General features: G+C 36.5%; 1 protein-coding gene across 5 annotated transcripts in view; it reads right to left on the bottom strand.

Annotated features, from left to right (window-relative positions):
* Window positions 1-27882, bottom strand: part of Lrrc8c (leucine rich repeat containing 8 VRAC subunit C) — a 97323-nt gene that overhangs the window by 55799 nt on the left and 13642 nt on the right. For 2 of the 5 annotated variants that reach the window (XM_048814491.1, XM_048814490.1), the window contains exon 3: window positions 13319-13394. In XM_048814491.1, coding sequence (XP_048670448.1) covers window positions 13319-13378 — 60 coding nt within the window. In that variant the 5' untranslated portion in view covers window positions 13379-13394. Of the gene's footprint in view, window positions 1-5358; window positions 7064-13318; window positions 13395-15514; window positions 16597-27882 lie in introns of those variants that run through there. The other 3 variants (XM_048814492.1, XM_015500905.2, XM_048814489.1) reach the window with 3 other exon arrangements.

A 27882-nucleotide genomic window follows, 5' to 3' on the forward strand; every position in this document is an offset into this window, starting at 1 on the left:
ACCTTAGAAGATGGAAAGATCTTCCTTGTTCTTGGATAGGCAGAATTAATATTGTCAAAATGGCCATACAACCAAAAGCATTATAGAGACTTAATACAATTCCAACCAAAATTCCAATGACATTCCTCATAGAAATAGAAAAAGCAGTCATTGAAATCAATAAATGTAATAAATAAATGCCATCAGAAGCCCACCAACTTCATTCTAAATAGAGAAAAACTAAAAGTACTTGCAGGTTGCATTACTATGCCAGACCTAAAACTATACTATAGAGCAAGAGTAACAAAAACAGTATGGTATTGGCACCAAAGTTGACTGGTAGACCACTGGTACAGAATAGAGGACACAGAGACTAACTCACATAAATACAATTATCTTATATTAGACAAAGGTGCCAAAAACATGCATTGGAGAAAAGATAGCCTCTTCAACAAATGGTTCAGGGAAAACTGGAAATCCATATGCAACAAAATGAAATTAAATGCCTATCTCTCACCAGGCACAAAACTCAACTCAAAGTGGATCAAGTACCTAGGAATTAAACCAGAGACCCTAGGTCTAATAGAAGAAAAAGTAGGGCCAAATCTCCACCATATCAGGTTAGGCCCCTACTTCCATAATAAGACTCTTATAGTGCAAGAATTAAAATCAAGAATTAATAAACAGGGTGGATTCAAACTAAAAAGCTTCTTCTCAGCAAAAGAAACAATCAGTGAGTTGAATAGAGAGCCTATCACTTGAGAGCAAATTTTTACCACTCCCACATCAGACACAGCGCTAATCTCTAGAGTATATAAAGAATTTAAAAAGTTGAACACCAAAAAACCAAATAACCCAATCAATAAATGGGCCAAGGAATTGAACAAATACTTCTCAGAAGGTGAAATACAATCAGTCAACAAATATAGGAGAAAATGTTCAACATCTCTACCAATTAGAGAAATACAAATCAAAACTTCTCTAAGATTTCATCTCTCTCCACTCAGAATGGCAACTATTAAGAATACAAACAATAAGTGCTGGCGAGGATGTAGGGGAAAAGGCATACTCATACATTGCTGGTAGGACTGCAAAATAGTGCAGCCAATATCGAAATCAGTATGGAGATTCCTTAGAAAATTGGGAATGGAACCACCTTTTGACCCAATTATCCCACTCCTTGGTTTATACTTCAAAACAGCATACTACAGGGACACAGTATACTACAGGGACACAGCCACATCAATGTTTATAGCAGCACAATTCACAATAGCTAAACTGTGGAACCAACCTAGATGCCCTTCAGTAGATGAATGGATAAATAAAATGTGGCATATATACACAATGGAATAGTACTCAGCGATAAAAGAGAATAAAATCATGGCATTTGCAGGTAAATGAATGGTGTTGGAGAATATAATGCTAAGTGAAGTCAGCCAATCCCAAAAAAACAAATGCCAAATATTTTTTCTGATATAAGGAGGCTGATTCATATGGGGTTGGGAGGGGGAGCAAAAGAGGATTAGATGAACTCTAGATAGGGCAAAGGGGTGGGAGGGGAGTGGAGGAAGTATGGGCGTAGGAAAGGAGGTGGAAATGAGATGAACATCATTACACTAAGTGAATGATGTGAATAAAACCAGAGATATCTGTATAAAACCAGAGATATGTGTAATATAAATTGTAATGCATTCTGTTGTCAAATATAACAAATGAGAATACAAAATCTAAAAAAATAAAACATAGAATTAAAAAAGTTTTTAACTGTTACCTAATATTTGTGCATATTTATGGTGTGCAATATGACAATTCAATACATATATACAATGTATAATGATCAAATCAGGGGAATTAGCATTTCCATCACCTCAAAAATGTATAATTTCTACGTGTTAGAAACATTTTTTCTCCTCTAATTATTTTGAAATATATAATAAATTGCTGTAGCTGGGCATGGCGGTACATGCCTGTAATTCTAGCAGTTTGGGAGGCTGAGGTTGGAGGCTTGTAAATTTGAGGCCAGTCTCAGCCATTTAGTGAGACTCTCTCTCAGAATAACTAACTAAACAAATAGTGCTTCTTAAAAAAAGTGAATTTCAGATAATAAATAAATGTTAAAAAACAAATAAATTACTGTAGACTATAATAAACTACTATGGCTATAGAAGACAAGAAAGAATTCTATTCAGTTTTATTTTGGTACTATTTAACCCCTCCCTACTGTCCTACCTCCCTATCTTTCCTCTAGTCTGGAGTGACCATTGTTCTATCTACTCTTTTCTTCTGTGGGATCAACTTCTAGATCTCATGTGAATGAGAACCTGCAGCATTTTTCTTTCTGTACCTGGCTTATTTCACTTAACATGATGTCCTCCAGATTCATACACTTTGCAGTTTTGCTTTTCTCATTTTATTTTTCCCTTCTTTTGATGTGTCCTTCCGTTCTTTTCCTTCTTTCCTCTTTCTCTCTATCCTTCCTTCCTTCTTCCCTTTTCCAACATTTTTTTTTTTTTGCCTACCAAGTGCCAAACACTGGGGATCAAAGATAAATAAGAAGCTAAAATAGAATCTGTGGGCAATAGAGCTAAGTGCAAAAAGATTTAAAAAATGCATTATCACTTTTCTTAGCTCCTCAGCTCTTTACACTGATTCAAAGGGGTTTGTGTGAGCCAGACCAGCACTGGCAGAGATGCATGCCAACTAGTCATTTAACTCCTGTAGGGAATTTGCCAAGGGACCTTCCAGAGAAGGATGGGGTATAAAACCAAGCCTGAAAAAAAAAAAAGACCACCAAGCATGCTCTGGAATGAAGAAATTAAGATGGACGTGCACAAATGTCTGTTTAGATACAACATGAATTTAGAAATGGAATAGATTCAGAGAGATTTTCTTGATAAATTTCTTGCCATACAAACTCTTGCAATTTGCTATTCATAATCTAAGACCCAAATAAATTTGGACAAGAAATACTTGAATAGGCTTCTATATATCCAACATTTTCCTCCGCTATTTCTTAAACTGGTATTTTTTTAATGAGAAAGTTCAGAGCTCTTTTTTTAATTACCAGTGGGATTTGTAATCCCCCCAAATACTTAACCACTATGCCAACAATGCACCACTATGATTATAATAGAAAGAAAAGCAGAAAGCATCTGTGTAAGGAAAGTAGCTGCAGAAATTAAACTAGAAAAAAATTCTAAGAACAAAAATGAGTCAGCATGAGGTATAACAGCCTTTAGGGCATCAATTTCAAAGAGAAAATGAAATTATTTTGGTTGCCCTGGTAACATCAAGATAAAATGTGGAAATGAAAATGCAGGGTTTAACATTAAGAAAATCTTCCTCAGCACTAAGGTCTCTCACATCATGGAATGAGCATTACCATGGCAACATGCAAATAACATGTAAACAGATTAAATACAGAAAATATGCCAGGGGTTGGAAGCATGGCAATAAGGACTAAGCTGATCTAATAAATATTCTGTACCTTTCTTTTCTTTTGACTCATGGAATTAAATACTGTGACGGCAAAGGGAATGTGGAGATCAAATGAGACTTACTTCAGAGATAGAGAATCATAAATGATTTTAAAAATTAAGTGTTATGTAATATTTCTAGCCATTTATTTTTCTCCAAATGATATGGAATCTCTGCTCATTCTAGAGTTCTGGTTTTCTGGTAGGAAAAGGGGAAAGAAAAAAGAAAAGCATAAGAAATAAAAACATTATCTCACCTTATGGTTTCTATGCCTGATTTGCACTTTTTGGGGGAGGAGATATTTCTCCAGTTATTAGGGTAGTTCATATCTCAAAAACTATTCTGTTAGTATAGTTCTAGAGTTGTAGTATTGTTGTTATTTTAATATTATTACTTTTATTTTGTGCTGGAATTGAACCCAGAGCCTTGTGCATGCTAAGCATGCACTGTACCTCTGAACTATGCCACCAGCCCCAAAACTAGAGTACTGGAGTGATACTCTACAATCTCTAGACGAGAACATGGCACTGAAGTTAAGTTGGAATCCTCACTCTGCCACTTTAAACTGGGTGACACCAAGCAGGCTACATTTGCTTCCTTGTTTTTAAAATATGAAAAAAAGACAAGATCTTTTTTCATGGGTTTATTGGGAAGTTTGCAGAATGACAAGGACTGATTGTAGTACAAGGCAGGAAATCAGCATTCGATTTGTGACAGGTACTAATATTATCAATAGAAATGAATAGTTAAATCAAATTTGGTGTGATCAAGGGAGTTAACCATTTTTTAAAATGTTATGTTATTGTGGTAAGAACAATTAATAAAAAGTTCTGCCTTCTCAACAGAAATTTAAGCATACAACACAGTTTTGTTGACTATATATATAATTTGTATACCAAGTCTCTAGAGCTTATTTATCTTGCTAACTGAAACTTTGTGCCTGTTGGTTAGGAAATCCCCATTCCTACTGGCCCTGGGCAACCACCACTGCTCTCTTTGATGCTATGAATTGGACCATTTTACATACATCATTTAAATAGAATAATGTAGCATTTGTTTGTGACTGGCTCATTTCACTTAATGTCCTAAAGAATTACCCATGACCTTGTATATTGAAGAATTTCCTTCTTTTTAAGAGTTGAATAATATTCCATTGTAGGTGGTGTATATCACATTTTAAAAGTAATATATTCATCTGCTGATGGATACTTTGGTTATTTACACATCATGGCTATTGTGAATAAGGGAGTTTATTATTAATAAGAATAAGAATTTCTTGGTGTTTGTGCCTTCAGTCCCCACTTGAGGCATCACACTAAAAAAATAATTCTTCATAAAAAAATGGAAGACACAAACTTTGAATCATTTTTGTTAAATGGGGAAGGAAAGGTATAACAACTGGTAATTAGTACTATTGTACCTGCTAATTGCAGTTATTAAAAAAATGTTATCTGTTGAATCTCTACATTAAATCTGTGCTCTACAGAAGAGGAAATCTGCAAAGGCAGGTCAGTTTCCCCATGGTTACAAACCTCATGAATGGCATCTGCAAAAATTCTAACTTAACTCTCAGATTCCAATAACCAACCTCATTTCATTTCACAAGGAAAACTACCTTAGTCTCTAATAACCTCTTTTATGGGAAGTCTAGACTTGATATCGATTGGTAAGATCACCTGCTTGAGAAGTCAGCCACCTGAGGACTGTATTCAGAACACCTATGACTTGATCCAGCCTAAAATCTCACAAAAAGAGAGCAATTCAGCCTAAGGAAAGAACTTTTTAAAAAGATGTTTAAAGGACTCAACTTCTGTCCATGAAGGAGTCACTAGTATGGGAAAGACTTCTACCATAAGTGGCTAGGAAAATGGAAATTTACAGAGCCCCAAAAAGCACTCCTACCTTATATTCTTGGTTATACCTGTCCTTGGTTTGATACTGAATCCTCTGGTGAAGAATGCTGTCCCCAAATATGGCCCTATTCCATTCTTCTTATGGGTGATCTGCATGTGATTTCCAGTAACTCCATACAGCAAAACAGCAAGAACCTTCTGTACTGAGAATTTGAATACTGGGAAACTTATACCAAATTGAAACCGAAGGATTCTGACTACTAACTTCCTTTTCATTGTTCTTGTTCAAATTAATTTGGATGAAATACTTAACTATTAACCATCTCTTAGAAAATTATCAGGCTCTTCCTTCCCTGATGTTCTAGCAAAGTGTTTGACTTTATTGCAGTTATGCCTATAAAGAGGTCTGTTTTCCTGTCACTGGCTCAAATGTTCACTGTTTTATTTTTTATATTATGACTTCTTTTTCAGCTTCCTCCTCAGGTCCCACAATGTTTCCAGAGACACAGAATAGGAAACACTTTAGGTGAACTTGATGTAAAATATCCCCATGGGTACCTATAGTATCTTTCTAATTCATGGGACTGCAGGCTTATTCTGCCAACTAACACTGATATTGAGACATATTAAAATATATATTTTGGATCACTCTGAAAGTTTAGCTCTTTTATAGAAACATGATTGAAGATGTGACTTCATATCAGCACGAGTTCCTGAACTCACACCAACCCGAGGTTCCTGAACTCACATACCCTTAGCTTTGGCTTTCTTTATTCTACCAAATACTACCCCACAGTTACTTCTATTACTGCTCAACTTTCTATTTTACCTCATCTTCTTCATTTAACTTCTCCAAGTTTTCTCCTTTTTTAGTTCTTCTCAGTATAAGTACCTCATGCTCTAGCTGATAGATTAGATATAGGGTTTGAGAGAAGTCAGATAAAGCCAACATTATTTTCATTGTTTTTTGATCTTATTTTCTATGATTTTTCTTTTTTCTTTTTAACTGATACATAAAAGCCATAAAACTGTCCATATTAATAGAGCGGCATGTAACATGCAATAATGTACATATTATGTCATGTTTAAATCAGGTTAAACATATTTACCTACTTGAACTTTTATCATTTCTTTATGGTAAACACTTCCAAAATCCTTTCTTCTACCTTTTTGCAATGTACAATACAGGTACAAGATATTTGACTTGAAGAGAAGAAAGGATGGGTTGCTGAGGGAGCAAGAAACTACCGGAAGAGCAGATTGCAGGCAGAAGGGGAATGGGGGGGCTTGGTTTCAGCTGTGTGTATTAGACATCCCAGTGAGGGGCCCCACAAACACTTGAACACACCAGACAGAGTTGGGAATGATCTTGGTTGGAGTCACCAGGGGACAGAAAGTGTTAAAGTCATGAGACAGGATGAAAACACTTAGGGTGTATAGAAAGAGAGGAAAACTAGCTAAGGACTTCCTAAAATCAGGAACATGCTGCCCCCAGATATGGGCATGGATACTGCTCTCTCATTTCCTTCAGGTCTCTGTGCAATTGTTGTTTTCAGAGATGCCTTGTCTGCTTACCCTACTGAAAACATGAACACAAACTCAGGCATGGCCGCAGCATGCCTTACCAGAATTCCCTTTTCCATTTTTCTAAGTGGCTTTCCTCATAGCGTTATCCTTTATAAAAAAATTTTAAATTTCTTTATTGGTATTATATGATTATACATAACAGTAAAATTCATTACCGACATGTTTGTATATGCACACAACAGAATTTGATCAACTCCTCCCCCAGCACTCCCCTTCTCCACCCTCCCCCTGATCTCCTTCTTCAATTCTACTGGTCTCCCTTCTATTTTCATGAGGTTTTTTTTTCTCTTTCTTTCTTTCTTTTTTCTCCCCACACTTTTCTTTCTCTATCTTCTCCATATGAGACACAACATGTGACCCTTGACTTTCTGAGTCTGGCTTATTTTGCTAAAATGTGATGCTGATCTTCAGTCCTCATAGCATTATCTTTATGGATATATGGTGTAGGTGTGTGCTTATTTACTTGTGTTTCTGTTTCCTGCATCATAAGGTAAATTCCTAAGAAATACGAACTTTTTTTTTTTTTTTTTTTTGGTGCTGAGGATAGAACCCAGGGCCTTTTGCATGCAAGGCAAGCACTCTACCAACTGAGCTATAGCCCCAGCCAAGAACTTTGCTTTTGTTCATTCCTATTTCCCAGTGCCTGCCTAGCACAGTATCTAGCACAAAAAGTGTACTCAATAAATAATTGTTAAATGAATGAATGAAAAAAATGAATATATGCTTATTCTGCAAGTCTCCCAATTGTTTAAAATATATAACAAAAATATTTATGTGGCTACTAGAACTTCGAGGAAGCTGCACATAGTTTTGGGATGAGGACCACCTGATTCTCTGAGAATGAGAACCATTCTGCATTCCCTCATGACACCTGCATTGTACTGAAGGACAAAGAGGAAGCTCCTCACTGGAGGCTACCTGAGAGATCTGCATGGTGGTAGAAATGGAAAATCTTCTCCTCTTTGCTATTTGGAGAGTTGGGAGAAGGAAGAAAGAATATGAGTGAGACTAGAGGTATTTTCAGCCTGATTTATTCTGAGCCAGGGGCTCCTTTATGATGTTATTAGCAGTACTGCATTCTTTACTCCAGTTGCCTGACTCAGTCACCTCCCTGGACCTACAGTGGAATAAGGTACAGGAGAGAATTATGGGTGTTTTCTAAGCAATAGCAGGCCAACAGTGCTCATGGATAGTTGGGGTTACAATTTTCAGTGTCAGATGACTAGTAATGAGCAGAATCAGAGCATGATATTTGTGGGAAGTTACAATGGTCAAAAGTGGTTCAAATCAGCAAAAATGTCATTCCTTAAAAAAACAGATCATACTGAATTCATGGCATTCAAGATCTAGAAAATTTACCTAATATTATAACAGCATCATTCAGATTCCTTGTTGGAGTTTGGAGTTCTATTATTTTAAGAGAGGAATGTGAAAATGAGACCCTGTCTCTAAATAAAATTCAAAAAATAGGGCTGGGGATGTGGCTCAGTGTCAAGTGTCCCTGAGTTCAATTCCTGGTACACCCCTCCCCCAAATTAGATAGGCACTTATTCTACCTTCAAAAATACATCCAGATTCTTTCTTTCCTTCCTTTTTTTTTTTTTTTTTTTGGAGTGCTAGGATCAAACCCATGACCTCATGCCTGCTAGGGAAGAGCTCTACCACTGAGCTACATACACCCTTAATCATTTCTGACCTGTCTGCTATTACCTTGGTCCAGCCACCATCATTTCTCCATGGATTACTGCAACGACCTCCTAGCTGGTCTCCCTGCTCTCATCTTTGACCCTTACAGATTAATCTCAACTGAGCAGCCAGAATAATGCTTTCAAAATACTGGGTCTCTAAGGGCCTTCTGGGAGACATTCCAACCCCACACGTAGCAGTTTTGTGCTTAATATTAAAATAAGTAATTATAACCTTACATGTAGCAGTTATGTATTTCAGGATTTGGAAAAGTTCTTTTGTGCTTAATATTAAAATAAGTAATGATTGAAAGATGAAAAAAAAAATACTATGTCTCTTCTCTGCTCCAAACTCACCAGTAACCCTCCATCTCACTTGGGAAAGGTCAAAATCTTTGCAAAAGTCCTAAAGGCCTTATGTAATCTCACTCCCAGCCCTTCTAGTCTTAGTCCTCTCCTGAACATTCTCTTTGCTCCAGCTGCACTGGTTCTTATGGCAGTTTCTAGAACATTCCAGACTCACTCCTGCCTTAAGGCCTTTGTACTCACAGCACTTCTGCCTGTAGTTCTCCTCTTCCTGGTTTTGGTGTTGGTGTGGCTCCATCCCTTGCCTTCTGCAGACACTGCTGAAGCTGCTCCAGAACTGAATCACTTTTTTACCATCTCTACCACTGCCACCCTGGTCCAAGCCTTTGCCCCCTCTTGTTTGGACAATACTGCCAAGCCGATTTAATATTAAGTCCCTCCTGCCACACTCCCTTTCTTCCTGCCATGAATTATTTTTTCTCCATAGAGTTTAATAACTTTGAACATATTATGCCTATTTTAGTTGCTTATGTAATACCTTTTCCGACTTCTTCCACTTGAACGGAAGTCCCATGAGGGCAGTTTTTGCCTGATTTGGAAACTGTTTGGTTCAGGAGATTGACTGACCCATAACTAAATAACAGAATAAAGTAGTACAAACAGAATGTATACAGAAATGTCACATACTCGAGATAAGCAAAGGAATATATAAGGCTAACAGATGTGTTAAGAGCCTTGAAGTATATAGATACATTGAAGTAGTACCAGATGCAAAATGCTTCAATTTGGTACATGACAACAGGTTTCGACTTGCTACATGAGAGACTTAGGAAGAATCTGAAATTAAATGGCCTGAATAAAAGGTTCTACAACAAAACCTGTCATCATACCATGGAGATGTGAAACAAGGGAGTAAGTCATGTCTGGCTGGTGGGCTCACTGTTTCAAGGTGGCAACCAGTTGAGAAAGGGCTGTGGGATGAGCTTGAGGATTTCTCAGAAGCCAACATTACTTCCTGAAGCACACAAAGTGCCAAGTGTTTCCAAAGGGAAAATGTGGACTGGTATTAAAATAGGAACGACTGATTTGAAAATTGTTATTGGATCTGGGCTGGTTTGGTTGCCTCAAATTTACTGGAGAACACCTAGGGGAAATAAAACCAGGGCAGGCAGAGGGGCGGCTCAGCCTTGGTTGTACATTAGAACCACCTAGAAAGTTGTCAATATACTGATGTCTGGTGTGATTAAATCAGAATCCCTGGGGGAGGACCCAGGCATGAGGTATTTTGCAAAGGTCCTGGGGTGGGTGATTCCTGAGGTTGAGACTTATTCTCCAAGAAACATCTGTTTCTCTTTCTTGTGATAAAAAGTAAAGCTGGGTACCAAATAAGGTCTGAGGGAAAATCCACAGCTTTACCTGACCCTACCAAGGAAGGCTCTGGTTACTTAGAGTGATTTCAGGACCCAAGGAATTTATTTATTTTTTCATGCTAGGGATTGAACCAAGGGCCTTGTGCATACTAAGCGCACATGTTCTACCCACTAGAGCTATCCACCAGCCCCTGTATTTCAGGGAAGAAGAGGGTCCTGAGCCTCATGAGGACTGAGAAGTGGATAGGGTGGGCACGCAGACTGAGAAAGGGACCAAGAGATCTGAGGACAGGGGAGCATAAGGAAACCGGACAGGGCGGTCGCAGTCTCTCTGGCTCTGTCTCTGTGGCTGCTCCCTCCATGCTTACTTCGCCTTGCCCTCTCCTCCTCCGGGACTCAAAAGCCCACAGCACCATATCAGGACTGTCAGGTTTCCCCATGTGGATCACCCTCCCTAAGGAAGAGCATGCTGCATGGGCAACACTGGGAGGGGTCTTAGGCCATAACTGCAGTTTCTATTTTGGAAGCCTGTGGCTGAGTATTTTCCCATGCAATCCAAGATCAACAGTCTTCTACCTGCCCTCTCTATCCTTCACTGCCAGGGTTATTTATATTTGCATCTATCTCCCTCCTGCACTGTAAACTATGAGGGCAGAGACCGGGTTGCTCATCTGGATACACCCAGCCCTTGACCTATTTGTCTGAGCTGTAATGGTTTTAATGGACAGAGCTTCACACACATAGCATGATTTACCCTCTGGAATAATTTCTGGATGTAGATGATGCTTTAGGCAAAAGAACTGTAGTTCTGATGGGGTCCAGGTTTATTTGATAAATGCTTTATTTTAGAGTAACAGTGAATATTGATCTTTGTTAACAAAGCTCTCTTTATATATGAAGGAAAACACATCAACATGAGCTAACATTTACTGCAACGTGCCTTGAAGGTGGCACCAGGAGCTAGCAGCACTTCCATGTACTATATTGTTTAACACCCAAACAGCCCTAGGTTTGAGGTACTATAAGCCCATATTTACAAAAAAATTGAGATTTTGGAAGGTAAATATCCTACCTGGGGTTATCTAGCATAGGAGGGGGCCTAGAATCAACCAAGGTCATTTGTGTTCAGAACCCATTATTTTAAGCCAAAAAATCTAACATTCCCATAGACAACCAAAAAACAGAATGGAACATTGAACTCAATTCTGATTGAACACAGGAATTAGTTAAGGAGAAAGGGTGTTCCTCTATTCTATAGAAGGATTTCTTAAAAACTAGGTGTGATACTATCTAAAACGTCTACCAACTTATATCAGAGATACTTACTTTTAAGTTTGTATTACATTCAGATTATAATATAAACTCAAAAAAAAATTTCTTTCACATTTATTTGATTTTCCACGGGCAGTAACTCCTAACTCTTTGGCTTTAAATCTTTTAGATCTATAGCCTCTTAGGTGCTTAATAACTTCAGAGAATTTAAAGGGTAGGCACTACTTGATCCAATATCTAAATGAGAGAATAGGCAGTCTATTTTCCTGTCAGGAAAGAACCCATTCAGCATGAAGTATATATATGTTTTTAATAAATAGTTTATAGTTTATCACTCAGTATAAGAAACAATGATACACATGTTAAATCTTTATATCAATTGCTTAGTTTTGGAAAAATGAACATATCCTTAATTCTATTCACAGGTGATTCTAATATAAAAACAGACGGGCTGGGGCACTGTGGAGCCTGCCTGTAATCCTAGCAACTCAGGAAGCTGAGACAGGAGGATCTCAAGTCCAAGGCCAGCCTGAGCAACTTGGAAAAACCCTATCTCCAAAAAACAAATTAATAAAAGTAATTTTATATGTAATATTATATGTAATATATGTATTTTGGTTTTTTACTGGTAGAGGGTGTAATTCAGCGTGGTTCCCTAGTAGGTATAAGGTCCTGGGTTCAATCCCCAGTACTGCAAACAAAACGAAGATGGAGCTTAGGTATAATCTTTCTAAAAATAAGGATGCATATTCTTAAAATACATGCTTCCTTCTCCACTGCCATTTAATAAAATGCCTTATCATATGAGATATTGAGATATGCACAGTGACTATTTGAAAACCTTTCTGTGCCTAAGAATTTTCTAGTCTTTTTCAGATTATATTCTAAAAACAAATATATTTTAAAACAGGCTTCATTCCAGGTTTCCAAGCAAACACACTCAAATAGATTAATTAACATATCAGAGACTCAGACTGTTTTCAAATGCTATACTTAACACTGCTTATGATGTCACGCAAGTAATTTTGACTCAGTGAATATGTCAACAGGAAGGGGTCTGGCAGAAGCATAAAAATTCTGAGCAAACTAATCCTGAGACTCAAGCAACTCCATTACCAGAAATGTTAGTTAAACCAAACAGCAGGGTGGCCAAAGAACATCCAGGAAAACCAGTGTTTTCAAGATTGTGGTTTCCTCATATAAGGGAACTATTATGCTCCCATTTGGATGTGGCACAAGGGGGCTCTTTGAAAGCATGGTATATTTCAATTAAAAATAAAATCTCAGTCCAGCTGAGAGAATACAAAGGTACTCTCAGTCATGTGCTTGCATTCCTGAGATTATCTACCTCCTGCTTACCCTCAGTAACATGCCCTATGGCCTTACCTCATATATTTTGTTTTAGCTTATAAAATATTCTAATGTGACATAGTCCTTTGTTCATGTCCCAGTTCAGGTCTAAAAATTTTTCCCCTTATCTTGAAGAAGAAGTCTTCCTAAAATTTTGCAGAAATGAATATCATATCATGCATCCTCTAAACCACAATAGCCACAACCTAATGGTCCCATGACAACAGTTAGGCGGACCATTCAAAAGACACCATGTGCCCCTACTGAGGACACCAGCATTACATCAATAGATCTTAATAAAAAACTGAAAGGTAATTTTGTGAATTCTCTTCCCTAGAAATGATTACAGTCATTTTGTACGTTTAAGGTGATATGAAGTCCTTTATCCAAAACAATATAGGCCAACAGTAAAGTTAATAAGAAATATACTTTTCATTACCTTATATGTATATGTTACTTCATTCAACATCTGCATTCCCAGAACTCTAAGTTTAGTCATAAGCAGCCACTTTAACCTAAAAAAATAAAAATAAATGTAAGTCATGTCTACTCACTATTTTGTGTAATACAATGCAATGATTATGATGTAAGTTTTTTTTTTTTAATTTTTTATTGTGGGTTGTTCAAAACATTACAAATTTCTTGACATATCATATTCCACACTTTGATTCAAGTGGGTTATGAACTCCCACCTTCACCCCATACACAGATTGCAGAATCACATCAGTTACACATCCATTGATTTACATATTGCCATACTAGTGTCTGTTGTGCTCCGCTGCCTTTCCCATCCTCCCCCCTCCCCCCTCCCCACCTCATGATGTAAGTTTTATAGCCAGAAAAATTTAGGTTTGCAATTTAGCTTTATAGCTATTAGCTGGTGATCTTGGGCAGGTTTTTAAACTCTTTAAATTATACACCCTTAGGAAAAAAAACACTAAATACAAGTAAAACACAGTATAATCAAGTAAAATACAGTAAATACAATTATGGACCTCATTCTTAAAAAAAAAAAAATTAGCTCTGGGTTTCTCAGGAATCTTAGATTCTGAAAGGTCTTTGTGTTTCCATGTCTGTTCCTCATAGAAACTTCCAATAAGTATCCCCAAATCATGGTGCCCCCTTTAAAACATTTGGTAATTTTTCTCCTTGCCTCAAGAGAGGCCAGTTTCTTTAACCATCTCTAACTCCATATGTAGCTGTCAAAACCTTGCAAAGTGTCAACCTGCCCCAATCCAGAGGTCCCAGGTGTTCAGTTCTCCTGGGTTCCCACAGACAGAGTGGCTCTTGGAGCTTAATCAGTACCTATCATCTCTAGTGCATGACCCAAAGTTTTAAGGAAGGCTCCAAAGCTAAGACCAATGATAACATTATAACAACTCCTTAAGAGCAAGGGCCCACCCTACCCAACACCTTATAGGTGGTTAGACCTGTTGCTATGGAGTTGGAACTTTTGGAAAATCTGCTCCCCTGACTGCTGCCATACAACAACACAGCTGCCTTTCTGGAGTCCACAGGAAGCTGCACCTGTGGCTGAGGAAACCAGCAACAATCTGTGGGTTCCCTGAAGACAGACTTCCTGGAAGCTGAGTCATGGACCTCCCAGAACAGTCACTGAAGTGGCCTCATGTTGTATTTTTGTTATTAGTTACTTCTGTGCTCAAGCGCTGTTAGTGCCCTTAGCTAGAAGATAAATAAAGCATTATGATGAGAGAGACAGCCTGTGGTCTCCCAATACCCAGCCCCTCCTTTTCACCTAATAATGGATGGGTACATGTTCCAGCCTCCTTGCGGGCAGATATGGCCATAAGACTCTGTCCTAGCCACTGGAATCTAAACAGCAAAGATGGATTCAACTCTCATTTGTGCGTTTAAAGTAAAGAAACTTGTCAACATCTCCTTCTACCCACTTTTCAGATGAGATATAACCTCGGTATTAACTGCCTTCAATCAGATAAGTGAGAGATATGTACTAGCAATGGTGGACTAGTAAGACATCAGGAAGCTAAGTCCTTAACATCATATGATTATGCTTAGATTATTATGACAGAGAAAGATACAATGTCCTTTCTTAAGTGACCATGTGTGTGCCTGTGTGTGGTGAGAGGAGGTGGAGAGTCCCTCTGATAGCATTTGACATCATAGCCTAACTCTTCAGTCACATGGGCTGTGCTTTCCATGCTGGGGTAGGCAAATGCATTCAAGTGGTGGAGGAGGAGATGGAGGAGGAGAAGAGGGCGTAGAATGCAGAGGGCATATTTTCCTGGTACTGACTTTAATCAAAGATTTTCGGGCTAAAAGGAAATTTTGTATTAAAACCAAAAAGAATATAGAATCAAATGCAAAATTTGCATGCTTTTAAAAAGGTAAAATATAGATATAAAATGAAATTTGGTCCTTTGAGCAGAATGCGTCCATCTCTATTCCCAAATTCCTGAAATATTCCTGAGAAAGTTACTGATGGAAACTATGAGGAGCATTAGCTGAAGAGAGAAGATTTGACAGGAAGTCCAAGGTCTAGATCCAACTCTACTTCTGACTATAATATATTATGCAAGTCCTCCTGCCCTGGTACTTCTACATACAAAACAAAGCCACATATATAAATCTCCAGAGAGAACACTGTCATACATACCCATATACTTATGCGTTTCATGAAGATAAAGACGACTTAGGGTTGATTTTGGAAAGCAATGAGATGCCAAGGATTGTATTCTGGGAGTTATGGTATCCATGTGAATGCCATAAAGCCAGAAGGTGTCCATGACATGATCACTCTGCTGAGAAGTTGCACAGGTCCCATAGTTCACACAGATCTTCCTAGGGCTTTTGGTCTCCTCTAGAACTTGTGCTCAAATATAATTGTTATGAAAACAGTTTTAAGAGGTGGAACTTATACTTAAGATTAAAAAAAAAGAATATAAGTATGTTTATACTTGCTATTGATGGATAATAATTGTGCATCTTTATGGGATACAGTGTGATGTTTTGGTACATTTATACATTGCATGTTGATGATCTGAGAATACTAACTTATCCATCATCTCAAACATTTGTCATTTGTTTATGTTGAGTACAAACTTCTATTTTGAATTATATAAAAAGTATTATTAACTATAGCAAACTTCTATGTAATAGAACATCAACAGTCTTCTTCCTATATGGCTATGACTTTGTAAACATTATGTTGTTTATATACTGTAGAGACTAATCCCTTATTGAAAAAATAGTATGCAAATTAAAAAAAACAGAGGTGTAATTTCTAAGAAGTGTTTAGGGCATTAATTCATTCATGAGGGTGGAATCTACTGTCCTATGCTTGTGCGCTTGCTCTCTCTTTCTCACTCCCTTTCTCTTGCTTTCTCTGCTCTTCTGTCATGTGATTCCATCTACCACATGATAAAGGCTGCTGCCAGAGGCTGGTGGCTTGATATTGGACTTCCCAGCCTACAAACTGTGAGCCAAAAATTTCTGTTCATTATCAATGACTATGGTATTCAGTTACCAAATGGACTAAGATGTATAAAGACCCAGTTATAGATGCCCATATATTTGGGGGAATGTTTCCAATCTTAAAGATATAAATAGAAAAGATACACAATCAAAGGAACAAAGAACACATATGTGAATCAAAAGTAAGAGAGAAATACAAAAACAGACAGCAGGAGTTCACATTTTAAAACCTTCAAACTCTAATTAATATTCTCAGCAAGTTAGTAGTTGATGTGTGTTCATCAGAAAAAGCTTAGAAATTAAAAATCAAGCAATCAACCTAAGGGTTGGATTTTAATTTTGACAAAACTAATCTTAAAGTAGAATAAAAATGTGGGAGAAAAATTAGAAATCCAATATTTGAAAAACAGAAATTTTCTAGAGTAAAAAGAAAATGAATGGAAGTTATCAAAGAAAGAGTGAAATAATTTTTTCCAAATGATTGAACTCAATATGAATTAATGAATTAATAAAGACCCACACCACTGTGAAGTCTAGAACATTAGGGAGAGAGAAGATCCTAAAAGTTTTTGGCAGTGGGGTTAGGTCAGGTAAGAGGAATAAAGAGAGAAAACACAGAACATTAGGTTTCTCAGCAATAATACTGAATGCTAGAAGATGGTTTTTATTAAATTTTATTAAATTACATTTTTTAAAAAAATTCCTAATGGAAGGAGGTGTCAATTTGGAGTTCAATATCTAGTCAAACTAACTTTCTAATTGGAGAGTAGAATAAATAGAATATTTCAGACATTGAAGGACATAGATAATTTTACTTTTATGCATTCTTTACTTTAAAAATACTGAAATATTCCAAGGCAATACAAAGCCCCTTCCCTGGCCAGCTGAAGTGGTACACACCTGTTATCCCAGCTACTTAGAGGAGGCTGGGTGAGGCAGGAGGATTGAAAGTTTGAGATCAGTTGGGCAATTCAATGAGACCTTGTCTTAAAATAAAACAAGGGCAGGGGATGTAGCGCAGTGGCACAGTGCCCCTGGGTTTGATCCCCAGAACCACAAAAATACATACATAAAAATAAATAAATAAATAAGTTCCTCCTCTGAATTCCAGACTTAAATACCCAGCTGCTGACTTATAATTTCCAATGGATGCTCTACTAGATATTTCAAAATTAATTAATTAAATAAGTAGGTACCCAAAATTTCTTCACTTCCTTCCCAAATCTGCTGTTCTCACAATCCTCCACATTTTAGTCAATAGGGAATCTGTAATTACATATCCTTTGATTCAAAATCTTGGAGTCAATTTTGACTTCCTTCTCTCACATCCAGGTCTATTCTGTCAGGAAGGCCTATTGGCTCAACCTTAAACTACATCCAAAAACTCAACAGTTCTCACTACCTGGACTGCTATAGCCCAAGTCACTAGCAGGTCTCGTTTGGTGTATATAGCACGTTCCTAACTATTCTCTATGCTTCCATCTTTGCCTCCTACAATTTTCTCTACCACTGTTTGTCAAAGTATGCCTCTTTGGGGAATTAGAGAAGTTAAAATTATTTTCATAAAATACTATATATTACCTTGCCTTTTAAATTTACTTTCCAGTGAGTGAACAGAGAAGTTTTCTAGAGGCTAGAGAGGACATGTGAATGAACAGATCAAATGCCAGGCATAGAGGGGATGTGCAGAATTTATACTGCTATCTTCTCACTTCATTTCTTTTGAAAAATGTAGTCATTTTCATAAAAAATGTTATTTGCATTAATATCTAGTGGCTTCATTATTATTTTAAAATAGACATCAGTTTTAAATTTCACATACAGTAAATATCTACAGAAAAAAACCTATATAAAGCTCTTTGGAATCTTTAATAATTTAAGAGTACAAAGGCCCTGAGACAAATGTTGATAAGAATTTCTCTATGCTGCAACCAAAGTGATCCTTTCAAAATCCAAGTTAGATTAAGACTCTTATTTGCTCAGAACCCTCTAGTGGCTCCTCATCTCATTCAAAATAGAGGTGGACAAGACACTTTGAAGCCTACCTGATACATCCTTATATTTGCTGTCCTACTGAGCGGATCTCCCTCCTTCAGACGTGGGTATCTTTCTTCCTCTTTCATGTCTTTGCTTTATGAGCCAGATTTTTAATTGTGCCCCTTTCCAAATACTGAAATGCTTACAAATGCATTCCTGTTCTGTGATAATGCTACTCCACATTGTGGTGCATTTGTTTACCCTGTCTCTTCTTTCACAGTGTAAGTCTGCAGGATCAGTGGCTGTGATCAATCTGCTCAAAGGCTAGTCGACCTGGTGGTTTGTACCCAGTGTGGTCTCAAATTATCAGCACCAGGCTGATTTCAAGAGATTATCCAGCTAACCCATCAGGCAAGACCACACTAAAACCATGGCAGAAAGCTGTAACTTGCTTCTATTTTTAGTTCTTCCAAAGACCCAGCCTCTGTCAAAATTTGTGGAAAAGCTGTCTACTTGATGTCTGACAATTCTTTCTGGCCACTGGAATTCTTATGTGCAGGTTAAACTTCTATTTTCAGAAGAGATGCACAACCGCTCTTTGTACTCAGTTGGAGATCCCCTCATACCTGCAAGTAGTTACTAAATTTTTCCTTAACTTCCTCATCTTAGCGGAAACAGCTCAATTCCTTTCATTTTATCTCTCTATACAGAGTCTGTTTCCAATGCCCTAATTCTTTTTTGTGATGGTCTTCTGATTCTTTTCCAAGTTTTTCATCTTTCTATTTGTGAAGTCCTAAGTTAAACAAGCTATAAGAGCTAGTGTGATAACAAAAGGTTCCTACAGTTTACTTTTCTTTTACTGCACCCTAGGGTATGCTTTTAAAAATGGACTATTACATTGCCTTGTTAAAAAAAAAAAAATGTCCCAAACCTGTTTGATTTTATTTACAACTTCCTCCCAGAAAGAAATTAATATTCCTATAAAATTGCTTAAGTAATTGATTCCCATGAACTTTAATAACACTGAGAATTATTCTGGGAAATTAGTTGAAACACACAAAGTTGACCAGCTGTCAACCAAGAGTTTAGCGACCTTTAACCAATCCAATTTCTTTTGCTATAAAATATCCTTACCAAAAGCAAATTTTTGGGCTGGGGATGTAGCTGAGTAGTACAGTATGTTAGCATGTGCAAGGCCCTGGGTTCAACCCCAGCACACACAAAAAGAAAGGAAGGAAGGAAGGAAGGAAGGAAGGAAGGAAGGAAGGAAGGAAGGAAGGAAGGAGAGAGAAAGAAAGAAAGAAAGAAAGAGAAAGAGAGAAAGAAAGAACAGATCTTTGAATTAGCTAGTAGAGAACTTTTCCCTTACAGTAAGTTTGTTGTAAATCTTTGACACATATTAACAAACAAGTTTTCTTTATTGATTTTTTTATAAATGCAGAGATAACTCTGTCCTATAAAGGTAGAGATAGCATATACTTAAGCTTGACAGATCCCATGAGGTCTATGTTCCATATTCTGAAAACAAAATAAAACCAAAAAACCTACTCTTTAAAAACATAAAAATGCAAATACCAATATTAATAAGTTGACCAGACAAAATCAGTTTGCAGACCCAAAACCACATGGGCCACAGTTGTCAATGTCTATTCTAGTTGCTCTTAGAAATCCCACAGAGGCTTGCTCACCTCAAGAGAAGCAGAGCTGTCAGCAGCCTCTGGCTCAAGATACTTTGCCATGAAAGAGATTTGATGGTGTTTCATGGTGTTTCTCTTCCTGATTCTGGCTTTTTTACTGAGATATGGCAGCTAGAGCACTTAAATGTCAATCTAAAAAGTCATCTGAAAGTGCTCCTATTCTGCTGGGCTTAAGATTGCTTGCCATCTAAATTAGGAGTCTGGAAAGTTGTTTGGGTCCTAACAATTGGTTAAAATGAGGTTGCAGTTAAAACAGAATTCTGTCCCTAAGATGGAATTAGAAAGGTTTTAAAATACATAGGTAACCTAAGAACAGAAATAAAGAGTAGGCCCAAAGCCTCTGGCCCATGTTTTGAGTTTGAGGACTTCCATGGCCAGTGTCTTGTATCTGACATAATACAAATGTGTATTGCATTACCAAGAAACAACTAAAACTCTTAAAAATAAGGTTTAGGATATGCCAGTATGAATTGTTTAAAAAAGTATAAAAAAAACCTTGGAATACGGCAAAGGGAGAACAGTATATCCTTTCAATGTAATACTGAATAATTATTTAACTGGGCCACCCAAAGATTATTTAGGGAAATATGCCCTTTTTTGACTTGCTAATTACTTCTAGTTAAATTCCAGACTTGTACATTTTTTGTCCAGTAGAAAAGAAAATTCAACACAATATGACTTTTATTTCTTTGGAGTACATTTGCGAGTTTATATATACCCTAGCAATGTTATTCTAACATTCTTTAAAAAAATAATTCCATGAATATTGTTTGAATCAGTTTTGTCATACTGTTGGCTCCTTCATTTATGAGTAAAATAAATCTTTGACATGTTCATTCTACATTTGTCTGAGCCATATTTAATTTTTTGAAAATTATCTTCTGACAACATCCAGAGAAGCCTTAACTTGTCTTGTGTTTTGCCTGCCATGGGTTCATTTGTGTATATAGCTCCCTCTGAATTTGCATTTGTCTTATAATTAAATCTGTAGATGGGAATTGGCTCAGAGGTTTTCTGTGCATTTGCCTGTCTATAAGCAGGTTTTTTTTTTTGTTTGTTTTTTTTTTTGGTCAATGAATTCTTTGGGTACCTACTCAACCTTCAGCTTCCCACTTGCTTAGAACATCTTTGCAATTGAAGGTTACAGGAGCACAGGAGTTTGCCCTGTCTTAGAGAACACATCATTACCAAATGGATTCATTTTGAAATGAATGGAGACGTCAAATCTGCCTGGATGGTTACACAGAGGGTGAAGAGAAAGGGTTAAAGGGCACGGCTGCCAGGTCGGCAGCTGACAGTGAATTAAAAGAAGAGCTCTAAATAGACCTTAGCAGGCCCGAACAGATATAATCTGTAATCTATCAAGACACGTCCTCCACCAACATCCCTGGCGAATAATTTCTGACTGAAAGAGTGTTAATTACAGAAGGATGTTTTACTTTTTTTTTTTTTCTGATTGTACAGGTTACAGAATCACATTGGTCATGCAGTCACGTATATACACACAGCAATAATAATGTCTATTTTATTCTGCTGTCCTTCCTTTCCCCCCTTCCCCTCCCCTCCCCTCCCATCACTTCTCTCTACCCAATCTAATGTGATACACTTCTTTTTTTTTTCTCACATCGCCATACATGTATTTTGTGTAACGATGAGGGTCTCCTTCCATCTTCCATGCAATTCCCCTTCTCCCTCCCTTTCCCTCCCACCTCTCTTCCCTATCTAGAGGTAATCTTCTTCTCATGCTCTTCCTCCCTACCCCATTTTGAGTCACCCCCGCCTTATATCAGAGAAGACATTCGGCATTTGTTTTGGGGGGATTGGCTAACTTCACTTAGCATAATCTTCTCTAATGCCATCCATTTCCCTGCAAATGCCATGATCTTGTTATTTTTTAGTGCTGAGTAATATTCCATTGTATATAAATACCACATTTTTTTTATCCATTCATCCATTGAAGGGCATCTAGGTTGGCTCCACAGTCTAGCTATTGTGAATTGTGCTGCTTTAAACAATGATGTGGCTGTGTCCCAGTAGTATGCCGTTTTTAGGTCTTTTGGGTATACTCCGAGAAGAGGAATAGCTGGGTCAAATGGTAGTTCCATTCCCAGCTTTCCAAGGAATCTCCATACTGCTTTCCAAATTGGCTGCACCAATTTGCAGTCCCACCAGCAATGTATGAGTGTACTTTTTCCCCCGCATCCTTGCCAGCACTTGTTGTGTGACTTCATAATGGCTGCCATTCTTACTGGAGTGAGATGATATCTTAGAGTAGTTTTAATTTGCATTTCTCTGATTGCTAGAGATGGTGAGCATTTTTCATGTATTTGTTGATTGATTGTATATCCTCTTCTGAGAAGTGTCTGTTCAGGTCCTTGGCCCATTTATTGATTGGGTTATTTGGGTTTTTTTGTTTGTTTGTTTAACTTTTTGAGTTCTTTGTATACCCTAGAGATTAGAGCTCTATCTGATGTGTGAGGGGTAAAAATTTGTTCCCAGGATGTAGGCTCCCTATTCACTTCACATATTATTTCTCTTGCTGAGAAAAAACTTTTTAGTTTGAATTTGTCCTATTTGTTGATTCTTGGTTTTAATTCTTGTGCTATAGGCGTCTTATTAAGGAATTTGGGGCCTAACCCCACGTAATGAAGATTAGGGCCTACTTTTTCTTCTATTAGACGCAGAGTCTCTGGTTTGATTCCTAGATCCTTGATCTATTTTGAGTTAACTTTTGTGCATGGTGAGAGATAGGGATTAAATTTCATTTTGTTGCATATGAATTTCCAGTTCTCCTAGCACCATTTGTTGAAGATGCTATCCTTTCTCCATTGCATGTTTTTAGCACCTTTGTCTAATATAATGTAGTTGTAATTTTGTGGGTTGGTCTCTGTGTCCTCTCTTCTGGATGCCCTCTCTCACCACTTCTATTCAACATAGTTCTTGAAGCACTAGCCAGAGCAATTAGTCAGACGAAAGAAATTAAAGGTTTAACTATAGGAAAAGAAGAACTTAAACTAGCACTATTTGCTGATGATATGATTCTATACCTAGAAGACCAAAAAGGTTCTACCAAGAAACTTCTAGAACTAGTAAATGAATTCAGCAAAGTGGCAGGATATAAAATCAACACCCATAAATCAAAGGCATTCCTGTATATCAGTGACAAATCCTCTGAAATGGAAATGAGGAAAACTACCCCATTCATAATATCCTCAAAAAATAAATAAAATAAAATAAAATACTTGGGAATCAACTTTAAAAAGAGGTGAAAGATCTATACAATGAAAATTATAGAACCCTAAAGAGAGAAATAGAAGAAGACCTTAGAAGATGGAAAGATATACCTTGCTCATGGATAGGCAGAATTAATATTATTAAAATGGCCATATTACCAAAAGCACTTTACAGATTCAATGTGATTCCGATCAAAATCCCAACGGCATTCCTTACAGAAATAGAAAAAGCAATTATGAAATTCATCTGGAAAAATAAGAGACCCAGAATAGCTAAAGCAATTCTAAGCAGGAAGAGTGAAACAGGTGGTATCGCTATACCAGATCTTAAACTATACTACAGAGCAATAGTAACAAAAACAGCATGGTACTGGCACAAAAACAGGCTGGTAGATCAATGGTACAGGATGTTTTACTTTTAGAAGTTCTCTTCCCTCTTTCCACAGAGAAATCAACTGGACTGTCTTTTAAATTAATGGAGGTTACATTTTCCAGTTAGAAACTATCAAACACTTATATGTATCTAGAATAATGGAATCTGAAAAATTCACCCTCCCCTGACACACAACAAAAAGAGGAAAAACAATGCAGTTTGGAGTTAATGAATGGTGTACAGGTTACCAATTTTTAATGAACAAAAATTATGAAAATAGCTTATGGTCAGCTTTCAGCCACCCTTTCTCTATTTCTTAATCAGAATTTTAAAAATCCAAAATATGACATTTTATTAGTGTTTTAATAATACTTTACACACAACTAGGAGTGAATTATATAAAATTTAAAATTCAATTGATAGCCCTAATAATGATGAATACACACACAAATTAAACTATTTTTTTACATTTCATTAAAAAGATACTTAAATGTTTTAGCAGTTATTTGATTGTAGTTTGGGATGTGATGCAAAATTATACCTAGTTTATATCAAAATGTCCAATTTTACATTTTTATCCCAGAGAATGGAAATGAAGTACATCCACACAAAAACTTCCTCATAAATGTTTATATAAGAATTGCATATATAAATTAATGGAGGTTACATTTTCCAGTTAGAAACTATCAAACACTTATATGTATCTAGAATAATGGAATCTGAAAAATTCACCCTCCATATATATATATATATATATATATATATATATATATATATATCTCCATATATATCCCAAGTGGAAACAAACTCAATGTCTATCAGCTGATGAAGGGATAAACAAAATGTGGTATGCCCATGCTATGGAATACTATTTGACAATTTAAAAAAATGGAGTAGTAATGCATGCTATAACATGGAAAACTTCAAATGTATGCTAACTGAACGAAAGTTACTATTAACAACAACAACAACAACAAAATCATGTATCATATCATTTGTAGGAAATGTCCTGAATAGGCAAATCTATAGAGACAGAAAACAGACTAGTGGCTGCTTACAGCCTGGTATGATTGGGAATGGGGAATGACAGTTATTGGGTGCACATTTCTTTTGGGGATGATGAAATGTTCTAAAATTAGATTATGGTGATGCTTGTATAACTCTGTAATTATATTAAAATCTGATGATTAAACATTGTATACTAATATGATGGTATCTAAATTGTATCTCAATAAAGCTGTTGAAATGTGTTTTAGTTCAAGTACTTTATTTATTTACTGGTACTGGAATTGAACTCAGAGGCACTCAGCCACTGAGCCACATCCCCATCCCTATTTTGTATATTCTGTAGAGACAAGGTCTCACTGAGTTGCTTAGCATTTCACTTTTGCTGAGGCTGGCTTTGAACTTGTGATCCTCCTGCCTCAGCGGACCAAGCTGCTGGGATTACAGGCATGTGCCACTGTACCCAGCAGTTCAAGTTCTTTAGTTCATCCTACTGTTCTCTGACAGGATGCCCACTTAACTGGAAAGTGTTAACTTGCTTGTATCTCAACAACACTGAATTGTAACTAGTGTCTGTTTCTTTAATGGTTGTAAATTTGAAGCAATGCTGTAATCTGAGATTCATGAAATGTCACATTTCTTTAATAAGTCTTTTTTTTTGGGGGGGCAGGGTTTGCTAGGGATTGAAATCAGGGCCTTTCTTGTGCATGTTGGTAAGCACTCTGCCACTGAGCTATACCCCTAGACCTGATAATATGAACAATGGTTATATTACTATTTGGTGATAATACAAATTATAATTCAAGTTAACTAATTTTAAGAGCATGAACTAATATTAAAAGTAGGCAATTATGAATAATCTTTGGCAAAATAATTATCATAGAGTTTTAACTTATGTATCATACCTACACATAAACACATTGTGTTCTTCATAACATTCAAGTAAGACTATAATCCTTGTCTTATAATATGCTTTATAAAACTACTTGAATCTTTAAAAACTGAAATTTAAGACTTTAAAAATATTGTCATCCACCATGGTTTGACTGATGTGACTTACATGAAAAATAACATTGAGATAAAATTACTTTTTAAGTAGTTAAGAAGGATAGATAACAGTAACTCCAAAAGAAAAAAAAATATTTCTAGAATTGATTTTCCTCAGTATAATATATTTCCTTCCTGTATGTTGTACCCAGATGGCAAACACTATTTTTCTCCACATTGAGCCCAAATGTGCTCCTTCCGAAGGGGCAATTAGCTTTCCTGCTTTTGTGCTGCCTTTTGGTATTTCAAAATTATAAGTAACTACAATCAAACAAATATACCAATAAAGATTTCTAGCCTCTAGAGAGATTAAAATTCTAACACTTTTCATATACTTTCTGATATAGTTATTAGTTAATAAGCCAGCTGAAACTATGGCCTTCTCTTACCCTTGGGCATCTATACTCTCATCTAACATCATTTTAAAATGTTGCTGTAATTTTGAAAACATGTTTCAAATTTGGAGCAATAAAAACAGGAGCAGGTGCCTTTATGCCCAGAACATACAGGATAGACACCAGAGACACCAGATAGCATCTAAGTAGCACCAAAGTTTGCTTTTCTCCTTTAATCCAGGCTGTGGCACCCACAAGTTACAGGATGCTAGAAATAATTACTTTTCATTTATCTGCTCTTTATTTCCTTAATTAGGTCAAGAAGAGGTGTTTCTGTTTATTGCATTCATATTATAGGAAAAGCTTTTAAGTGAAAAAAAATAGGTAAAATAGTGTTAATGTGATTATGTTATTAGACACCCTTTCAGGATAAGTAAAATCAAATCCATGTTTGCATACAAGGACTGACTGACACAGTGGTTATTAACAGTTTTACTTCTAAGTTTTTTTTTTAAGTTAGAGATTAGCGTGGCCCTTATTATTTTTAATTATTGCTTTGTAGATTCCTTACAATATGGAACCTTAATTTCTAAAGCCTGTATGCTTTCTTGCCAATATTTGTCTTTTTTAAATATTTTTTTAGTTGCATATGGACACAATATCATTATTTGTTATGTGGTGCTGAGGATCGAACCCAGCAACAACCCTAAACCCAATATTTGTCTTTATCTCTTTTTTTTTTTCCATCCTTATAGCACTGGCTAGCTTCCTGTACAATGTTGAATGGAAATAATGAAAGCAGGTATCTTTGCTCAATTCTTGATTTTAGAGGAAAGGCATTCAAAATTTCACTTTTAAGAATAATGATAGCCATAGGTTATTTTTTTTTAAAGAGAGAGGGGGGGGGGAGGAAGGGAGGTGGGGGGAGAGAGAATTTTAATATTTATTTTTTTCTTAGTTTTTGGCGGACAACATCTTTGTTTGTATGTGGTGCTGAGGATCGAACCCGGGCCACACGCATGCCAGGCAAGCGCACTACCGCTTGAGCCACATCCCCAGCCCAACCATAGGCTATTTTAAAACAAACGAATTTTTTGAGACTTAAATGTTAAAGAGTCTTTATCATTTCAGCGTCATGAACAAATGTTAAAAATGTTGAGTACATAATAAAGTTTCCTCTGTTTTCCAGTATGATAGTCACATAGGAATAGTTTACAGATTTTTGTACTTTATAGGCTACGACTTTAGTATGGCAAGTATTGTTGTTTTTCAGGCAGAATATAAAGTTGTAAGAAACGTATTTTAGTTTAAAAGGTTAAGTCAGTTTAAACTAACAAAAAAGGTAAAGCAAAGGTACACAGGAATGCAACAAAATCAGTGTAGGATGTATACAAAAGATTTAGAACACATATTTTGGTATACCCTTATATTGATTGATTTTTGAATGCTAAACCCCCCTTGCATTCTTGGGATTAACCCCTTGTCTCTTAACTTTTCCTTATAGGAACATTTTTGGTTAAGAATAAAATTTTTGTCAGACTTTATAAGTTGTGCTTTTCAGAGAAACCCCACCCACGCAATTTATTTAATTTGTCAAGTGTATTGGGTCTTCATTTTTCACAACATTTCCTTGCTGTTCTCATCTCAATGACACCCCGCTTTCATTCCTGATATTGGCAATTTGGGCTCTCCATTTCACCCTCTCTCTCTCTCTTCACCTCTTTATAGGTTTTGCTAGGGTCATTAAACTTTTCAAAGAACTGACTTTGGGCTTTTTTTAGTTATTTTCTATCATTCATCTGTTTTCCATTTTATTAATTCTATTATTTAGTCTATTTTTAATTCTATTAATAAGTCTTTCCTTCTATGTTGGGGGCATTTCA

This window comes from Marmota marmota, unplaced genomic scaffold, assembly GCF_001458135.2.
Source record: "Marmota marmota marmota unplaced genomic scaffold, marMar, whole genome shotgun sequence".
Classification (NCBI taxonomy): domain Eukaryota; kingdom Metazoa; phylum Chordata; class Mammalia; order Rodentia; family Sciuridae; genus Marmota; species Marmota marmota.